A 16,514-nucleotide genomic window follows, 5' to 3' on the forward strand; every position below is an offset into this window, starting at 1 on the left:
TTTTCGCCTTAGACCCTAAGTACTGTTGTGGCTTCACTCACACCCATCACCCCAGCGCATCTCCAAAGCCAAACAGGAGGCAGCCAGGTCAGGCATGCCCAGCATTCCTGGTGTTGTCTGGTGAAACCTCTGTCCCTTAAAGGGCATCCTAAAGAGAGACAGAAAACACCTGCATGTCTGCAGAGAGCTGCCACATAGCCCAAGAGGACCGGGCCGAGCTCGCACTCCCTTTTCTATGTGCAGACAACTTTCAAGAAGCTACTTTTGGAGCCGCAGTTACAGGCTAAGCCAGGAACTAACTGAACACAGCTGAAGTGCCCTCGTGCCAACTGAGGGTTCGTGGGGCACGGGTCCACAAAGACCTGCAGATTAGACCAACTGAAATAGTGCTGACAATACCAAACAGGAGACTCCAGAAACACAAATATTTTCTTAGCTTAATTCAGGGTTTTTCAATTTCCTCTGATGCCTTTCATCCCTCCGCAACCCACAGCGCTGCTCAGCTCTGGTTGCAGTAAGGGGCTGACAGCAAGCTGGGGCATCAGTGAAGGCTTTGCCCACCAGACCTCTCATCAGTGAGGTGCTTGCGCATCTCCTTGCACCAAGGCAGCTGTGAGGGGCCACATGCTGCCCTGAGGTCAGGGAGCAGCAAGGGTGGCTTTGCTGCCTCAGTGAGGAGGAGCTGGAAGCCAAACACGGTAACGCGGCTGGCAGGGCAGGGGCCTTGTGGGCCAAGGCTTCATCCCATCATACCTGAGCAAGATGAGGAGAGCAGACTCTGGGTAGCAGCCAGGTTCATCCAAGAGTCCAGATCATTGGGCAGGTCCATGCTGATGAGACAGATCTGTGGCCCAGCTGGGCAGTCAATCTTCAGGTTGGGATCAGCGGATCCATAGCCAGGCACAGCCATGGCTGAGCTGGAGACCAATGCTCTCTTGCACTGGAGCTCAGGAAGCAGTTCAAGGCCCAGAGCTGAGCTTAAATGCGATCCCTGTGCCCATGGGTGGGGGTGGAGGCCCCAGGTGAGGCTGGTCAGGACTGTTAACACCTCTTCACAGTTGGTTGCTGTGAAGTGGTCAAAGTGAGAAGAGCCAGAGGTGTCAGCACAGTTCATGAGAGATGGTCCCAGCAAGGCAGCTTGGCTTGGTGGGAGGCTGTAGAGCAGAAGGGCTGTCCTCTCGCTAGAGCCAAGTGCTGTGACTCCATAATCCTGGAGTCCATCCCATGCCCCTTGGCCAACCTTTGAGGACTTCTGCTTCCAGCTCCCAAAGAGCAGTTACCCACCTGCCTGGCCAAGCCGGTGTTGGGAAGCAGATATTTTGTGTACCTTAGATGTAGTCTGTTGGGGAGATTTTGAACACGTAGACTGGATTTTGCAGTTCTTCCTTCCCTCACAGCTATGCCACAAGTTGTTGCCAGCTCCTGCACCTGAAGCAGCATCTGAGACCTGCTGTGCACAGGGCACGGGCTCCGGGCTGGCTGCAATAATCCTGTCAGTACACCATCAGGGGCCAGTCTGTCCCGTGGTGCTTTCCTTGCCAAGACTAATCAAAGCTCAGGCTGTCACCAAGGACATCGGCATTGCTGGCTGGGTTCTGTGGAGACAGTGGTTTAGGTGGAGTCCTCAGGAAGGAGCATGTGGAGCTCCCCAGGGACAGGGTGCTGTACTGGGGACCCTGCTGCTGCTGCCCGTGTCTCCTGGGGGTTATCTGCATGAACTGCCAGGCAGGAAAGGACCGATGCTCAGGGGTCCTGGGGAGGAGAGTGTGGTGGGACCTTCTGGTGCATGATCGCTGGGGTCCTGAACCCCCATGGGTGGTGCTGAGAGGGGCGAGGATGTGATGTCAGTCACCAGAGATTATGCTGAGGTTGAGAAGGGGACAGAGGGTTACACTCAAATGTGCAAACTCAGTCCTCCACCGGTCAGCTCCCGAGAACTGTAAAAGGAGGGAAGGGGATCATGGGGCCTGTCAAAGTCTGTGGCCACGAGCCCCAACCCGAGGTCTGGCACAGAAGCGCCCACAGGCAGCTGCTCCCCACAAACGAGCTGAAGCCACGTTGCAGCACCCCAGCCCCAGCGCCAGGGTGGGGGCACAAGCCTGCAGATGCTGTCCTACATCCACGGAGAAGTCAGGAGTCCTGCCTGGCTCCGCAGGCAGCGAGCACGGCTGCCAGAGCACAGAACTAGGAATGAATAAATAAATCCTGTGTGATGAACTATGGTCACATTTCCTTGCTGCCCTTCCAGGGACTCCCAGAAACCCAGCGGGGCCGGGAGGGCTCCTGAGCCCCCTTCAGCTCGCCACATGGGGAGCGGTCTGCGGTATCTACAGAGAATTTGTTGGATGGTTGAAGGAGCTAATTTAAATGAGAAAAAAAGACTTTGGGTACGTTGCCAGCATTCTCCTTGCCTATTGTACTCACCCTTCGGTTTCTGCTTTCCAGTGAACAGTTTTATGTTTCCAAGGATCATAAATCCTTGTTTCTGCACCGGGCAGGAGGTGCGCTCCTGGGCTCCGCTGCTTCCTGCGTTGCTTTTGTGTCCGTGTTGCCCAGTTACTGCAGCACAGACCCGGACTATGCCCAGCCGCATTCACACTGGCCACGTCCCTGGGGGCGCGCACCCCTCCGCCGGGCACTGGGGGTTCATAGGATTCAGACAGGCACATGCTTTCCAAGGCGAACAAAGGAAAGGCCATAACCCAGTGGTTTCCAGCCAGAGGCCGCGATGGAGCGGCTGTGGCTGGCCAGTGACACCGCCGCTGTGCCGGGGCTGGCGCGGGAAGGTGTGATGTGATGCTGAAGGGGCTGTGGGGACCCATGGGGGCACTGGAGGCTGGAGCGCAGCCCACGGTCCAAAGGATGTGGGAACCGACACCACTCATTTGTTACCCTGAGGCCGCACGCAGCGCTTGGCTCTTGCTGGGAGAAGAAGTCAGGAGTTCTCTGTAGCATCAGTTCCAGGCAGCAGCACACTAAGCATCAGTAATTCAAACAGCAGTCAAGGTAACACTGTGTCCTCATGCCGTGCGGGTCAGTTTGGTTTGAAATTAATTACATTCCTGAACTTGAAATACTTGGATTCATCATGGCTTTAATTACTAAAATGGTGCTTATATGGTATCAGAGGTTGTGTGCTGCAGCAGGAGGGAAGGATACCTCCCTCGTGGCTGGGATGCGGCCGTGTGCCAGCCCAGGAGCGGCAGCAGGGACCAGTGGGTCTTGCCGGGGTCAGTCAGGGGGCAGAGCCGAGCAGATTCCCACCTCCTCATTGCCATGCTCCCTGTGTCCGCCTGGCGGGCCAGGTCTGGGAAGGGACTGGGACTGCTTATTGTTGAGGGGTTGTTTATGGACACATACATCCTGCAGCCTGCCAGGCCTGGACGGGGCAAGGGGAGGCTGGGGCAGGACAGCAGGCTAAGGGCTGGCTGGAGAATTTACAGCTGCACGAGGAAGTCTTCCATTTCCAAGCCTTTGGCACCTTCCTTTGGGCACGCAAACAAAGTACTTACCCGGCAGCAATTGGGAGCACTGATGTGCTCCTGTTCCAAAAATGTGGAGAGCCTCTGCCTTGATTTCCTTTAATACCACTTGGGCTGCAGCAGCAAACGCCGTTTGAACCATGGCAGGGAGCGTGTCCTGGTGCTGCCGGCTCCCTCGAGTCCCGCCCTTCTGCTCTTTGTTAATGAGGAAGATGCATTTTTTGGAAACACAGCCTGCCTCTAAGACCTGCAAACTCTCTGTTTTATGACAGTTTTCATTTGCATAATGAAGGCCCTGATACCTTCAGTAATTAATCACATTAAGAATTGCTTCCTTGAATAACTCTATTCATGCGAGTTGTTCTTAGTGTTGGAAACTGCATATGATTTCCAGTGTGCATTAGCCCATCTCTTTCATCAGCAGATGGAAGCTGGTAACTGCATGTGTAATTTATATCTGCTTGGGTGGAATTATCAGATGAAATATGCATTACACGGCACCATTAACATTTCTAGTCATACAGTCTTTAGCTCTTGGGTAAGTTAATATTGCATGCCAGCACTGTGTGGGACTGTATGAAAGGCAAGGACTTGAACACAGAGATTTAAAAGCAGAAATGGAAACTATTCCAGGTCAGACACATCAGATACAGAATTAATGACGCTGCTAAACTAAATGAGATGCGTTGCCCTTTTTTAACATGCATTTTTTTGTAAAATGTCCCATCTTGTTTCCATAGTTAGGAAAGGTGCCAGGCTTGCCTAGTGAATCGCCACATGTAAGGGCAGCTCCAAATCCCTTAACATCTGGAATGCTTTCCCCCATAGGATAGCACAAGCAGGAGGAGAATAACAACTGAATCTCAGAAGGCAGCAGAGAAGATGAGCGCTGCTCTGTGCGTTTGGATTTGTCGGTAACCTTGAAAAATTTGGGAAATAACATCATATCGATTCAATAGCAAGAAAAAAAATATCAGTGACTAGACTTTGCTCTCTGACGACAGTGCCAGGTTAGTCAGGAGCCTCGTGCTAAGGTGTATGTTGGTTTATGCGTGAACATTTTTACAGGAGATAAAGTCTGCTATCTTGGAGTGCATTTTTTCATGTGCTTTTTTGTCCTTATATAAATCACAGTTAATTAAAATACTGATTCCTGCTTGATAGGAAGCAATTAAATGACTGAAGCTGTATCCCATCTGCCTCTCCTGTGTAGAGATGCAGAGTCCGACCCAAGCTGGTGCGGTATGGGCTGGTGGGGCTTTCGCCCAGCACTGCGCCCTGGAGTGCAGCACTCGCACCCAGCTGGCATTACTGCTCTGCATGCTGAGCAGCCGCTGGGGGCTGGGCCACCCTACAGCTCCTGCTGCTTGAGGGATTGCACCCTTTAGAAAGGATTTTGGGGCCCAGTAACTGTTTTCAGGCCAAGCTAATTCTGCCATGGCTGGGACCCTGGCACCTCTGCTGTAGGGAGCATGCTGGCCCTTTGCAGATGCTCTGACAAGGATGCAGCAGCAAGGCACAAGCATCAGCGGCCGCGAGCTGCACGGAGCAAGCAGGACTGGCAAACTGCTCGGCCTCCTTCCTCACTGACCATGTTGTGGCAAAGGGCTGCATCAAGAGCAGAGCCTCAGGGCACTGCCTGCAGATTGCAAGGGTCAAAACTGCTTCAGACACTGTGTGTAGGGTGTATGTGTCGCCAGGGTGGGGGAGAAGCTCTGAGCTCTGCTCCCACCTGCCCCGTGTGCCTCCCCAGCCCCGGCTGCCCCAGCATGGCTCAGCAGCTCAGCACCAGCCACAGCAGGGGCAAGGGCAGAGTGTGCCAGGCGCTCGCAGCGGCTCTACAGCTCTGCTTGGAGCTGAAGCCCCCCCATACCTGTCCCAGAGTCAGGCTGGGGTAATGCGGTGTGGTAGCTGGCTGGAGCTCCCTGGCTTTACAGAGACTTGCCATCACTCCTGGCAGCACCCGGAGATGCACTGCCACTGCTCCCAGTTGTTCCTTTCTGTCCAAGAGAGAAAGAAAAAGCATCTCTGCAAATTCCAGACTTGGACTTTGCTTAAAGCCTTTGAGTAAAGAGCCTTGTTTGAATGTAATTGCACCCCTGTTGCTACAAGGGGAAAATACACTGTGTTGCTCTTTCTTGGAAAGCTTGGCTAGTATTTTCCCAGCCATTTGTGTATAAAGAGAGATAAATAGCTCTTTAGCAGGCAGAACAATCTATCCCAGTTTTATTGACATTCATGCAAGCAGACAAGGAGAAACAGTTTGGTGGTGCTGAGCGCAGGGGAGGGGGAAGCTCCAGCTCCAGCCTGGCAGTGGGGCTGGGCTGGGGGCACTGGGCACCGACGGGCTGCCTGGCAGGAGGCTGGGAGAAGCCCCCCCAGGTGCCAAGGCTGGTGAGCGCAGCCACCCAGCCTCAGCCCCGCAGGCGTGTGTGTCCCCTGCTGGTCCCCCCCAGCCCGCGGCAGTCTGCGGGATGCATTCCCCACCTCACCCATCATTTCATTCCTCCCTATAAATAAAAAACGTGTATTGCAAATTTAGCTCTGGCTTTACACGCAACGGTGCTATAGATAGATTTTTTAAAGAGCTTGTCTCAGAGTAATAATTCATGGGGAGATCAAAAGGCTATGGTTTAATCCGGGGCCTGTCTGATACCATAAACCTTGCAGAGTGCTAAGAATTCAATGAGCAGCATCAAAAGCCTGATAAACATGAAAGCCACCCAATTTTCTGCCTATGAGGCTGGCGTGGCTTACAATGGGCGCTGAGGAGCTGGAAAGACGCTTATCTTCTCTGCAGTGCTTGGGTGCCACGATGACACGGAGCCACACACCGAGTCCTTCAGCTTCAGGCTCCTGAAAGAGGTGCCTGGACTCCCTTAACATCTCAATTGCTACCTGCAGCTCTGCAGCAATAAGATTTCTAATTAGATGTCTAATTACACAGTGTAGGTAGGCTTCAGGCTGCACTCTGCTGCTTGGCATCACCTTGTCTTCCGTGTCTACAAATCGCAGCCTGCGATGATTCTCTAAAGCGATGTGGCAGAGGCATACCAAGGGATAGTGGAGGCTGGTGATGAACTGGTGATGAAGCGGAGGCACCTCCTGTCCCCACGAGCCTGTCAGGACAGCACAGGGATGGTTCGGTGGCATGGTGCTTGCTGGTGAGGTGGCTGGCTGCCCTCGGGGTGACAAGATGCCCAGAGGGGGCTGCATCACCCTGGCACCTTGGCAGGAAAAGCTTGCAAGCTGCTTCCAGTTTGACAGACTGATGGAAGATAGAGCCAGAGCCCATCTACAGCCAGTTTTCTGGCGGACCATAACTGACAGCATGCGGAGAGAGCCAAGAGCCGTCGGGGAGTGAGGGCAGAGCAGGCACTCGGCTTGGCCATGCTCACGTACGTTTATAGCCTTGCTGCGGCTGCTGGCAGCGCGAGCAGGCGGTGGTGTCCCCATGATGTCCCCTTTGTCAAGTCCCAGCACTGTTGACATTATTAGACTATTAAAACGGGGGATTTGTAACCTCTGCTTGCCAGCAATGATAACTGTACATAGAGTTAATCCAAGGGATTTCTTTTTTAATAGATGCATGGTGGCTGTCACTGTAGCTGCACTGCCAGTAATGGGTGTGCTGGTTTAGGTAACTTGAGGATCTGGCCCAGGAAAGCTGGATTTCAGATAGGGGCTGTGAAAAATATGGAATATCGAAGTGCTGTATTTGGAAGCCAAAAATAGTGCCTAAAATGGGGCCAGTAAGGATCAGCACTGTAAACACAGGTCTCCGTAGTGGAAGGGCTCTGCCGTGCTTCGATCTGTCAGCAAAAGCAACATTTAAAAGCCAGAGATTCAATTTTAAACATAAATGGAGGAGAGTTCAGGCTGCAGACACCTGCAGGTGAGGAGCTGGGTTTTCCTCCAGAGATACCAAGCCCACTGAGGTTAATGTGATTATGTAAACGACAGAGGTATAATTGCATTATTGCCACCCATCTGGCCCTCCCTGCAATTCGTAAGTCATTTTATATTCCCCGTGCATTGCAGCACTGAAGCACAAGGGCACTGGAGATGCCATAAATCACCGCTTGCTGTTTGCTGCAAGTGCCATCTCCCCGTCGGGCCTCTGGTGCCAAGTCCCTCTGGACTAGGCATGGCCAACACATCAGGAAAGTTCTTCCTGGATCCGGATTGACAATCTCTAGAAGTAGTCCAGAGGATCAAGCTCCACTTGTCCTCTCCCAGGGGATGGTCCTGAGAAAGCCAGGATCGTGCCCGGCATCCCAGCTATGGCAGCGGGTCCTTCCCAGCATGGATTTTCTTCACAGGATAAAACCAGTTCCCACTTCCATCGGCAGGTGGGATTAACCCCAAACCCAACATTTTCATGCAAAACACTAATACCGCACGCTGTCCCAGGTTCCCCCCCAGCACTAGCCCTCTTCTAACCTGGGTTTTTCTTCCCACCAGTACGAATTCAAAGCCAAGAACATTAAGAAGAAGAAAGTGAGCATCATTGTGTCCGTGGATGGGGTGAAGGTGATTCTGCGCAAGAAGCAGAAGGTGAGACCTCCAGCCCAGCGGGGCCACTCGGGGCCGGAGCACCTGGGATGTTGGCTTTGGCCATGTCTGGCTGTTACTGCTGCTCGGGGTAGTCACTTTAACCAAAACTGGTCTTTTCTTAAAAACCACATGGAATTTTCACAAGAAAACACTCGATTTTTCATCAAATAACAAAACCTTGCTGAAAAAAGAGTGGGAAAACTACACTGTGGGAAGAGGATCTTTTTTCTATCAAAAACTATCAAGCTTTCAGGAAATACAGTTTCTTTTTCGTGTTAATACCAGTAGGCTTTTTCCGCGCTGCCTGGGCTGAGCACCCCTCAGCTCGTCGCCCAGGCTCTGCTTCCCACCAGGCTGAGCCAGCAGCTGGATCCAGATCTCCTAAGCCCTAGCTCAGAGCCTTCTTCCCCAAAACCTGTTACTCTTCTGCATATTTGATGCTATAAATTAATCTTAGGGACCATTTTCAGCTCTGAAGGCTGTGATCAGATGACCAGATATGATAAATGATCAAAGAACTCTATTTTTATCCAAGACACTGATGAAACAGCCATTGCTTATATAGTCAAGTTGTCGCCTGGATTTTGGCTTGTGACAAACGCACCGTTCACCAGGGTTCCTGCCCATCACCATGGTGGAGCTTCATTTTTACCTGACTCACTGTAATTTTGTTTCTGCCCTCTGCTTGCAGAGAAAGGAGTGGACCTGGGATGAGAGTAAGATGGTGGTGATGCACGATCCTGTGTACCGGTACGTGGCAGGGGATTTACACCAGTTAGGTCCAGTCAGCCCCCAGCGATGCATGTCCATCCTCCCACTTGCTGAGTTACCTCCACCGAGGCTGACTTTCCAAAGGACTATGAAAAACTAACAAGGTTGCAGAATCACAGCTGATGGGGAATCCTTTTCATACATTTTTGAGAGTGAGATGGACTGATCCAGCTTTGAAGCTGGCTCTGCTGTGAGCAGGGTTAGTCTAGGTGACCCCCCAGAGGTGCCTTCAACCCGAATTACTCTCTGATTCTGACCCTGAAGACAGGCTTCCCACGGTTCTCCTTCAGAGCACAGCTCGCTGCGCACTTCTGAAGGGCCTTACTCTAAGGTGTAAGTGCTTACGGGGAATTAACCCACACAGGACGTGGTAAGACAGCACTGACTTCCCATAGCACCTGCCATGGGATCTCAAAGTGTTTTGGAGACCACAAGCCCCACGCACAGGTTTACACTAAACCTGATGCCTCAGGAGTCATCAGGGATGGCTTCCTTGAAGGCGATCCCAGCGATGGTGCGTAGCCTGTGGACACAGGTAAGAGCACAGGTTGCACCAGGGTGTCAGATCTCTCAAGGGAATAGTTGTACTGCCAGCGCGACACCCACAGCCCTGAGGACTGGGGTCACCAACACTGGTTTTCTGGGTCAGAGCCCTTGATGAGGAGACAGAAGAAGAGGATGTGCTGGTGTGTTATCCGTGCCTACCTCTTCTGATGTTCTTTAAAGATTATTACAAGATGTGGTACATCGGCAATAATTGCAAGTTCAACACAAAAACATTTCCAGTGACAGGAAAGAGTAAAAGAAAAAAAGCATTTCAAGAATCCCTTTGGTTTCTTCTCTATTCAGAGCTGACCTCACTTGTCACATTTTTACCCAATTAAATCAAACATAGAAAAAGGTCTTTAAAAACGGTTTTACAGCACAGGGAGGAGAGGCAGCCTGAACAGAAGAGGGAGAAATCCCCTGAGTACACTCCTCATCCCTGGCAGAAGCATCCAGGGGACGCTGGCTTTGGTGCTGTGCCACCTGCCTGCTGCTGCGAGCAGCCCTGCGCCAGGTGCCGGGGTGGGCAGCACCTTCGCTGTGCAGGCAGGCACGCCACGCTGCAGCCTGGGCAGGGATTAATTGCTGGGACTAAAAATAGCCACGTGTTTTCCAATACTATAGATATTTTAGCTTTCCCACAGCATCTTTAAAAAGCTTTTGCCTACTTCAGAAACCAGAAGGTTTTCCATCAAGCCAGAAACACTCTATAAATCCATCGCCTTGAAAACTGCAGGAAGGGCCACGCACCAGCACAGCCTGGGCGCTGTGAGCCAGCCCATCCTGGGGGCACACAGGAGCCTCCGAGGTTGTTGGGGGTGGGGGGGCCAGAGAGCCCCTCGGGTGTTTAATTCCCTTTGTCTCTCTCCCACCTAGAATCTTCTACGTGTCTCATGACTCACAAGACCTGAAAATATTTAGTTACATTGCAAGGGATGGCGCTAACAACTCCTTCAGGTGCAACGTCTTCAAATCGAAGAAGAAGGTAGGATGCTCCCGAGGCTACGGCTGGATCATCCCTGGGCAAGAGGTCTCCGGGGGGACCTCACACCTCCCCATGCAAATAACTGCTGGGTTGGAGGGTACCGATCCCTGGGGAGAGACTGAGGCAGCACCGGTGCTGAATGTCCACAAAAATCCATGCCTGGCGCCTGTCCCTTCTTGGCCAGCCCGGGCCGGGGGTGCAGTGCACCTGCCTCAGCCCACACGGAGATAAGAGCATCCATCTCCCGGATCGGGGCACCGAGGGCTGCCCAGGGTCATGTTTAGCGGTGGGCACTGCTGGAGCCCCCCCCGCGCAGGCACAAACGTGGCAGCAGCCAGTGTGGGGCAGCCCCGGGGTGGGAAGCGGGGGGAAGGCTCCCAGTTTTGGTCCCATCGGCGGGGGGGCAGCAGCAGCGTGGCCACGGCAGGGCTGAGCACACCCGTGCTTGCTCCGCAGAGCCAGGCGATGCGGGTGGTGCGCACAGTGGGGCAGGCCTTCGAGGTGTGCCACAAGCTGAGCCTGCAGCACGCCCTGCAGAACGCCGACGGACAGGCGGATGGTGCCAGCGACAAGTCAGCTGAGGAGCAGCCGCTGGAAGGTGACACAAGGCTCCCGTGGGGTGCGGGCAGACCCTTCCCTCCACAGCAGGGATGCTTTGGGGTGGGGAACTGCAAGGTGGCGTGTCCTTCGCAGGCCACCTTGTGACAGCTTCGGATGTGGGGCATGGGGAATCTGCCCTGTCTGCCCACTCACCCTGGGCACCAGGAGCCAGAGGCTGAGCCCCCGTGCCCAGCAGGCTGAGGGTCTGCAGGCACCAGCCCCTCGCCTGGCCCGTGCCCTTGCTCCTGCCCTTTTGCAGCACAGCGAGATCTGGAGCAGGTCCTGGCCATTGTCCCTGAGCTGTCATCCTGGCTGCCAGCCCTTCTTGGGGGGCCTGGCTTCTTGCTGCGATCCCACACGGGGCGGGGGGGCTTGGGTTTATTTATCTATCTCGTCTGAAGTTCACCAGATAAAGGGCTCCAAGGTCACGGATGCAGACAAGGTTGGCATCGACTCTGACGGCATCTGTGTGTCCGAGAGGGGACCTGGAGAGGTGCCAGGTGCCAGGGGGGACCTGGGCGTGCTGAAACCTGGGCAAGCCTCAAAGGATAAGAACTGCCAGGTAATGGGGGGTAGGCTGGGGGACAGTCCCTGCGCTCTGCCGCTGCTGGGGTCCCACTGCTTGGGGCCACTATATCACAGCTTGATTTGGAGGGACTTCCATGGCGACCCTGCTGCAGACCACCCTCCTGGCTCCCTGTTCTCGCAGCCCCCGTGGCAGGACAGGGTGCACAGCTTCCAGTTTACGCACAGCTGAGCTGCATCTCAGCGCTGGGGCAGGGAGGAGAGGCGAGAGGCATGGCGCATGGCTGAGTGGGTTTCAAATGCAACCCGGGAGAGCCCACCAGTGCAGGCAGGGCAGAGTGGAGGGGGGCTCTGCTGGAGCGATCGCACAGTGCTAGAAAGTGATGCAGGACGCCCCTCCCGCAGCAGCAGCTGCATAACAGGAGGAAACTAAGAGGAGGCATCTCTCTGGTGAGGTAACTGTATCCTCATCATGTGGGGTGGATTTCTGTGCCCCCAGCGCTGCTCTGTGGTGGTCACTTGTCCGACTGCCCCCAGCAGCGATCCCCAGCTCCCCTCGCCCCCCAGGTCCGGGGAGCAGCATCCCTGAAGGGAACGCAGGGCGCGTTCAGCATGAGCAGTGGGCTCGCAGCAATGAATAGCTGCTCTGCAGAGCTTCTCTGTGAGCGCTTCCCGGCGGCCTGAATAGCATCGCTTCATCTCACACAATCGTATCGCTTGCAGGGCCTGGCTGAAAACAGCTGCCGTGAAATGCACTCAATGGGACTCATTTCCGTGGCGGGAAAAGCGGGGCTGCCTGCGCTGGGTGCCGGAGCTGCCAGGCAGGGGCGGGCAGGGGGCAGGAAGGGCAGCGGCTGCGGGGCAGCTCCCGGGGGGCACATTGTGGAGGGCACTGTCCTAAACCAGCCCCACTGTCAGGGGGGATGCTGCCGGCTGCGGGGGGATGCACTCCCTGGCTCTGGGCTGTGTGCTGAGACCCCCAGTGCTACGGAGGGCCAGGTGAGCCACGCAGGGGGCCCCTGCATGGTCCCCAGGGCACGTGAGGTGGCTGCAAGGTCACCCACCCTGTGCCAAACTGGCAGAGCCTGAGCTCTGAGCACCGTGCTGGGGTGCAGGGGGCTCACGGCTGGGTTAGGAGCGGCTCTGAAAGCAGTCAGTGTGTGCACTGCCCTTCTCACGCCGGGTATCTCCGAGGGCTGGGGCCACTGCAGTGGCTTCATGTGCTGATGGCCCTGACGCTGAACTACTGCTGCCACTGGGAAATGCTTCAGGCAACAGGATATGGCCCAGCCTGGGCAGCCACCTCACAGGTGGGGTATCTGGGTCACTCCCTGCCATCTCCTCCCCGGGGACCTGCCCTCCCTGTTCCAAGCTACGGGCCAGACGCAGACGATGCAGCCTCTGCCAGCTCTCTGGGAGTGGGAAATGCGCTTTCCCAGACATCGCAGAGATGCAGAGCCTGACACCAAGCCCAGAACTGCCCCCGGCAACAGCCCCTTGGCGCCAGGGGTGCGGGGGTCACTGCCACGCTGGGGTCAGTGTGCTGGGGTCAGTGCCGTGGGGAGCCACAATCCAAATCCCAGCCTGAGCTGGCTGGTCCGCTCACCCTGCCCGTTTCTTTGTGCCCAGGATGCTGAAAACTACTCCCTGCACCCAGCCAGCTCCCAGCAGCTGCTCAGCCCCAGCAGCCCCTGCTCCTCAGCCTCCATCACCCCACTGGCCTCCCAGCACTGCCTCCAGCTGCTCCAGCAGCAGCTTCTCCAGCAGCAGCAGCAGACGCAGGTGGCTGTGGCCCAGGTACACGTCCTGCCCCTCCTCGGGTAGCATCAGCCCTTCTCCCCTCCCTGCCCCAGCCTCCGGCCAGGCTGGGCTGACGGCGGTGCCAGGTGGGAGCAGTGCAGGGAGCTCGCAGCACAGCTCGCAGCATTGCTTACTGCGTAGCTCGCAGCATCCCCTGCAGCATTGCTCACAGCATTGTTATAGCACAGCTTACACCGTTGCTGGCAGCGTAGCTCCTAGTGCAGCTCCCAACATAGCTCACAGTGTAGCTCACAGTGCAGCTGGCAGCATTGTTGGCAGCGCAGCATGCAGTGTAGCTTGCAGCATTGCTTGCAGCGTAGCTTGCAGCACAGCTTGCTGCATTTCTTGCAGCATAGCTCGCAGCGCAGCTCGGCCCCCGCCACGTTGCTGGCTGCACAGAGAAGCCCAGGCCACTCGAGCAGGGTCGCAGGGGGCGGCGGAGCCACCAGCCCCCGTCTCACCCCACTTTCGGCAGCCCCCCCCCGCGCCTGGCCCCCCCACCGGCCGCGGAGCCCGCTTCCCGCGCCGGGCCCCTCCGCAGCGCCGGGCCCCTCCGCAGCACCGCCCCCCGGCCCCGGTGCACAGCGGAGCCCCTGCCCGCTCCCACCCGCCCCAGCTGGGGGACTCGGGGGCTCCGGGGGGAGGGGGTGCCGCAGCGGGACCGGCAGGGGGCGCCGGAGGGCCGCCGCGGCGGGGGTGGCGGGGCTGCCCGCACGGCCCCGGCCGCATCACCCCTGGTCCGCATCACCCCTGCCCGCACGGCCCCGGCCCGCAGGTGCAGCTGCTGAAGGACCAGCTGGCGGCCGAGACGGCGGCGCGGATCGAGGCGCAGGCCCGGGTGCGGCAGCTCCTGCTGACCAACCGCGACCTGCTGCAGCACGTCTCGCTGCTGGTGCGGCAGCTGACGGCGCTGGAAGCCCGGGAGGAGCAGCGGCAGCCGGGTGAGCGCGGTGCCCCCCGCTGGCACGCAGCCTGGGGCGGTGGGTGAGACCCCCTCCAGCCTCACCCCGGGGCAGGGGGGGTTGGGTGCTGGGGTGCCCCCAGCACCATCCCTCTGGACCATCTCTGCACCCTCACGATCCTGGGGAGCAGTTGGGATGTTCCCAGCACCATTCCAGAAGGCTCGGGGAGGGAGGAGGCTTCAGGGCATCTCTGCACCCCTTGCTGTCACGGGGAGCAATTGGGGTGATACCAGCACCAGCCTACCGGGCTCTGGGGGACTTTGGAGCATCTCTGCACCCCCTAAGGTCCTGGGAAGCAGTAGTGGTGCTCCCAGCAGCATCCCTGCAGAGCATCTTTGCACTCCTCATGGTCCAGGGGAGCTGCTGGCTTGGAGGTCCCCAGCCCTTCACGCACCCCTCGTCCCTCTCTCGCCAGTTGACCGCTCCTTGCAAAACCTGTCCCTGGCTCAGTCCCTCTCCCTGAACCTGAAGAACCACTACAGCTTGGACATGCACCTGCCATCCACCTCCACCCCCGCCAGCATCCTGGGCAGCCCCGTGGCCCCCGGCTCGCTGCCAGCCCTGGGCCCCGGGGACTCCTACCTCAACCTCGTCAGCCTGGAGAGGGGCGGCCACCGCTACAGCAGCAAGGAGGGGGACGAGTGCCTGGCAGTACTGGAGGGGCAGGACGGGCTCAGCCGGCGCGTGGAGGGCTCCGAGGTCAGCGAGTTTGCACTGCTCAACGGGAGCAGCCGGCAGAAGGTGGACGAAACAGACAGAGGGGATGAGGACAGGTAGGATGTGCCACTTCTGTCTCCCCCTGGCTGGAGCGGGACCACCCTGAGCAGAGCCTCCCACTCCCCACTGCTGCCCTGGCAGGGCTCCCACAGTGTGGGCCACATTTCAGAGGGCTGGCGGCAGCAGGGGCTGGGGAGGAATAACACCGCCGTGTTCTGGGTGCCCAGGGGCAGGGACAGGCAGCGAGGGACCGTGCGCTGGCTCGGGTGCAATAAGCTGGGGCAAGGAACCCACCGTGTCCCCTTGCGTGGTCGCTGCCTGCCCTGCACCCATCCCCCTGCCACCAAATGGTCGTTGCCACATCACCCCAACTCCAGCATTTGTAGGCAGTGGGTTGCACTGACGGGACCTAGCAAAGCTCTTCTGGAAAGCCTGGCGCAGCCAGCCCATGCCCCCCTGCAGGTAAGTACTCACCCATCACCTCCTCATTTTGCTTTTGCTTCCTAGGCGGCAGCAGCCCATTCCCAAGCTCAACCCGCCACCACCCATCCTACGCAAAAGGTCAAGCAAGACCTCCCCGAGCCTGGAAGTGGAGGTAAAGCCTGAGAGCACTGCCCACATGAGCCTGCCCAGCCCCAGCATCTCCAGCCTCACCAGCATCGCTGCCAGCTCACTCACCCTCTTGGACACTGAGGCAAGGACTCCTGCGCGGAGCGCTGCCTCCAGCATGGAACCCATCCCTGCTGGGACCTGCCAGCGCGCTCTGGGCAAGGACAGGACTGGAGAGAGAGGGCAGATGTCCCCCCTGACCAGCATCCACGACCCTGCAGCCAGCGAGGCCCTGGCCAAGGACTTGGTGGCCTTGGCCAGCCCCACGGACAGCATGCTGCCCTTCTCCCCTGCGGATGACACCTGCTTGCACATCAGCTTCTCTGAAGATGAGCTGCTTGAACCAGAGCTGGACACTGCCACGGGGCCCAGCAGGGTCCCCTCTTAGAGGGACCACAGTAGGTGGCAAGCTGTCCCTGCAAGCCTGTCCTGCCTGGCAAGCAGTCCCAGCAGCTCTGTCCACACTGCTCCACTGGCCCGCGCTGGGGTTGGGGACCCCTGTGCCTGGGATGGGAGGCAGATCCCTTTGCTGTCCCCATCCCACGTAGCAGCACCTCTCACCGCATTCGGGGCTGCCACACAGGATGCGACCTGGCCAGCCCCTGCCCTCCATCTGCACCAGCTCACACTGCCTTCCTGCTGCCCTGTCCTCCCATCTGCTGCCTGTCCTGTCCCTGCTCACACAGCCAGGGGTGCCGCACAGGGTCCCTGCCTCTGGGCAGCTCTCTCCACTGCTGCCTGGCAGAGGCACAATTCGTGTTCATCACTACATCCCTTCTGCTGGCCTGGTGGCTGCAGGCAGCCCTGCACCAGCCCCAGCCTTCCCACAGCAGACGGGTGCCTTTCCCAGCCCCCGGCAGGGCATGTGCCATCCTGCCAGGCAGCTCAGGAGGGCAAGGAGCTGGCAGACAGCATTGCTGAAGAGCATGCTGCATGGGGGTGGCACTGGCTGGACTTGCT

General features: G+C 57.3%; 1 protein-coding gene across 3 annotated transcripts in view; it reads left to right on the forward strand.

The window, feature by feature from the left end:
* Window positions 1–15,966, forward strand: part of LOC119153849 (carboxyl-terminal PDZ ligand of neuronal nitric oxide synthase protein-like) — a 36,246-nt gene extending 20,280 nt beyond the window's left edge. Inside the window, exons 2-11 of one of the 3 annotated variants that reach the window (XM_037400763.1) lie at window positions 2,249–2,387; window positions 7,947–8,039; window positions 8,731–8,789; window positions 10,233–10,341; window positions 10,798–10,939; window positions 11,343–11,503; window positions 13,096–13,263; window positions 14,042–14,207; window positions 14,644–15,001; window positions 15,453–15,966. In XM_037400763.1, coding sequence (XP_037256660.1) covers window positions 2,307–2,387; window positions 7,947–8,039; window positions 8,731–8,789; window positions 10,233–10,341; window positions 10,798–10,939; window positions 11,343–11,503; window positions 13,096–13,263; window positions 14,042–14,207; window positions 14,644–15,001; window positions 15,453–15,942 — 1,827 coding nt within the window. In that variant the 5' untranslated portion in view covers window positions 2,249–2,306 and the 3' untranslated portion in view covers window positions 15,943–15,966. The remainder of the gene's footprint in view (window positions 1–2,248; window positions 2,388–7,946; window positions 8,040–8,730; window positions 8,790–10,232; window positions 10,342–10,797; window positions 10,940–11,342; window positions 11,504–13,095; window positions 13,264–14,041; window positions 14,208–14,643; window positions 15,002–15,452) is intronic. The other 2 variants (XM_037400762.1, XM_037400764.1) reach the window with 2 other exon arrangements.
* Window positions 15,967–16,514: the final 548 nt, after the last annotated feature.

Source organism: Falco rusticolus, chromosome 9 (assembly GCF_015220075.1).
Source record: "Falco rusticolus isolate bFalRus1 chromosome 9, bFalRus1.pri, whole genome shotgun sequence".
Lineage (NCBI taxonomy): Eukaryota > Metazoa > Chordata > Aves > Falconiformes > Falconidae > Falco > Falco rusticolus.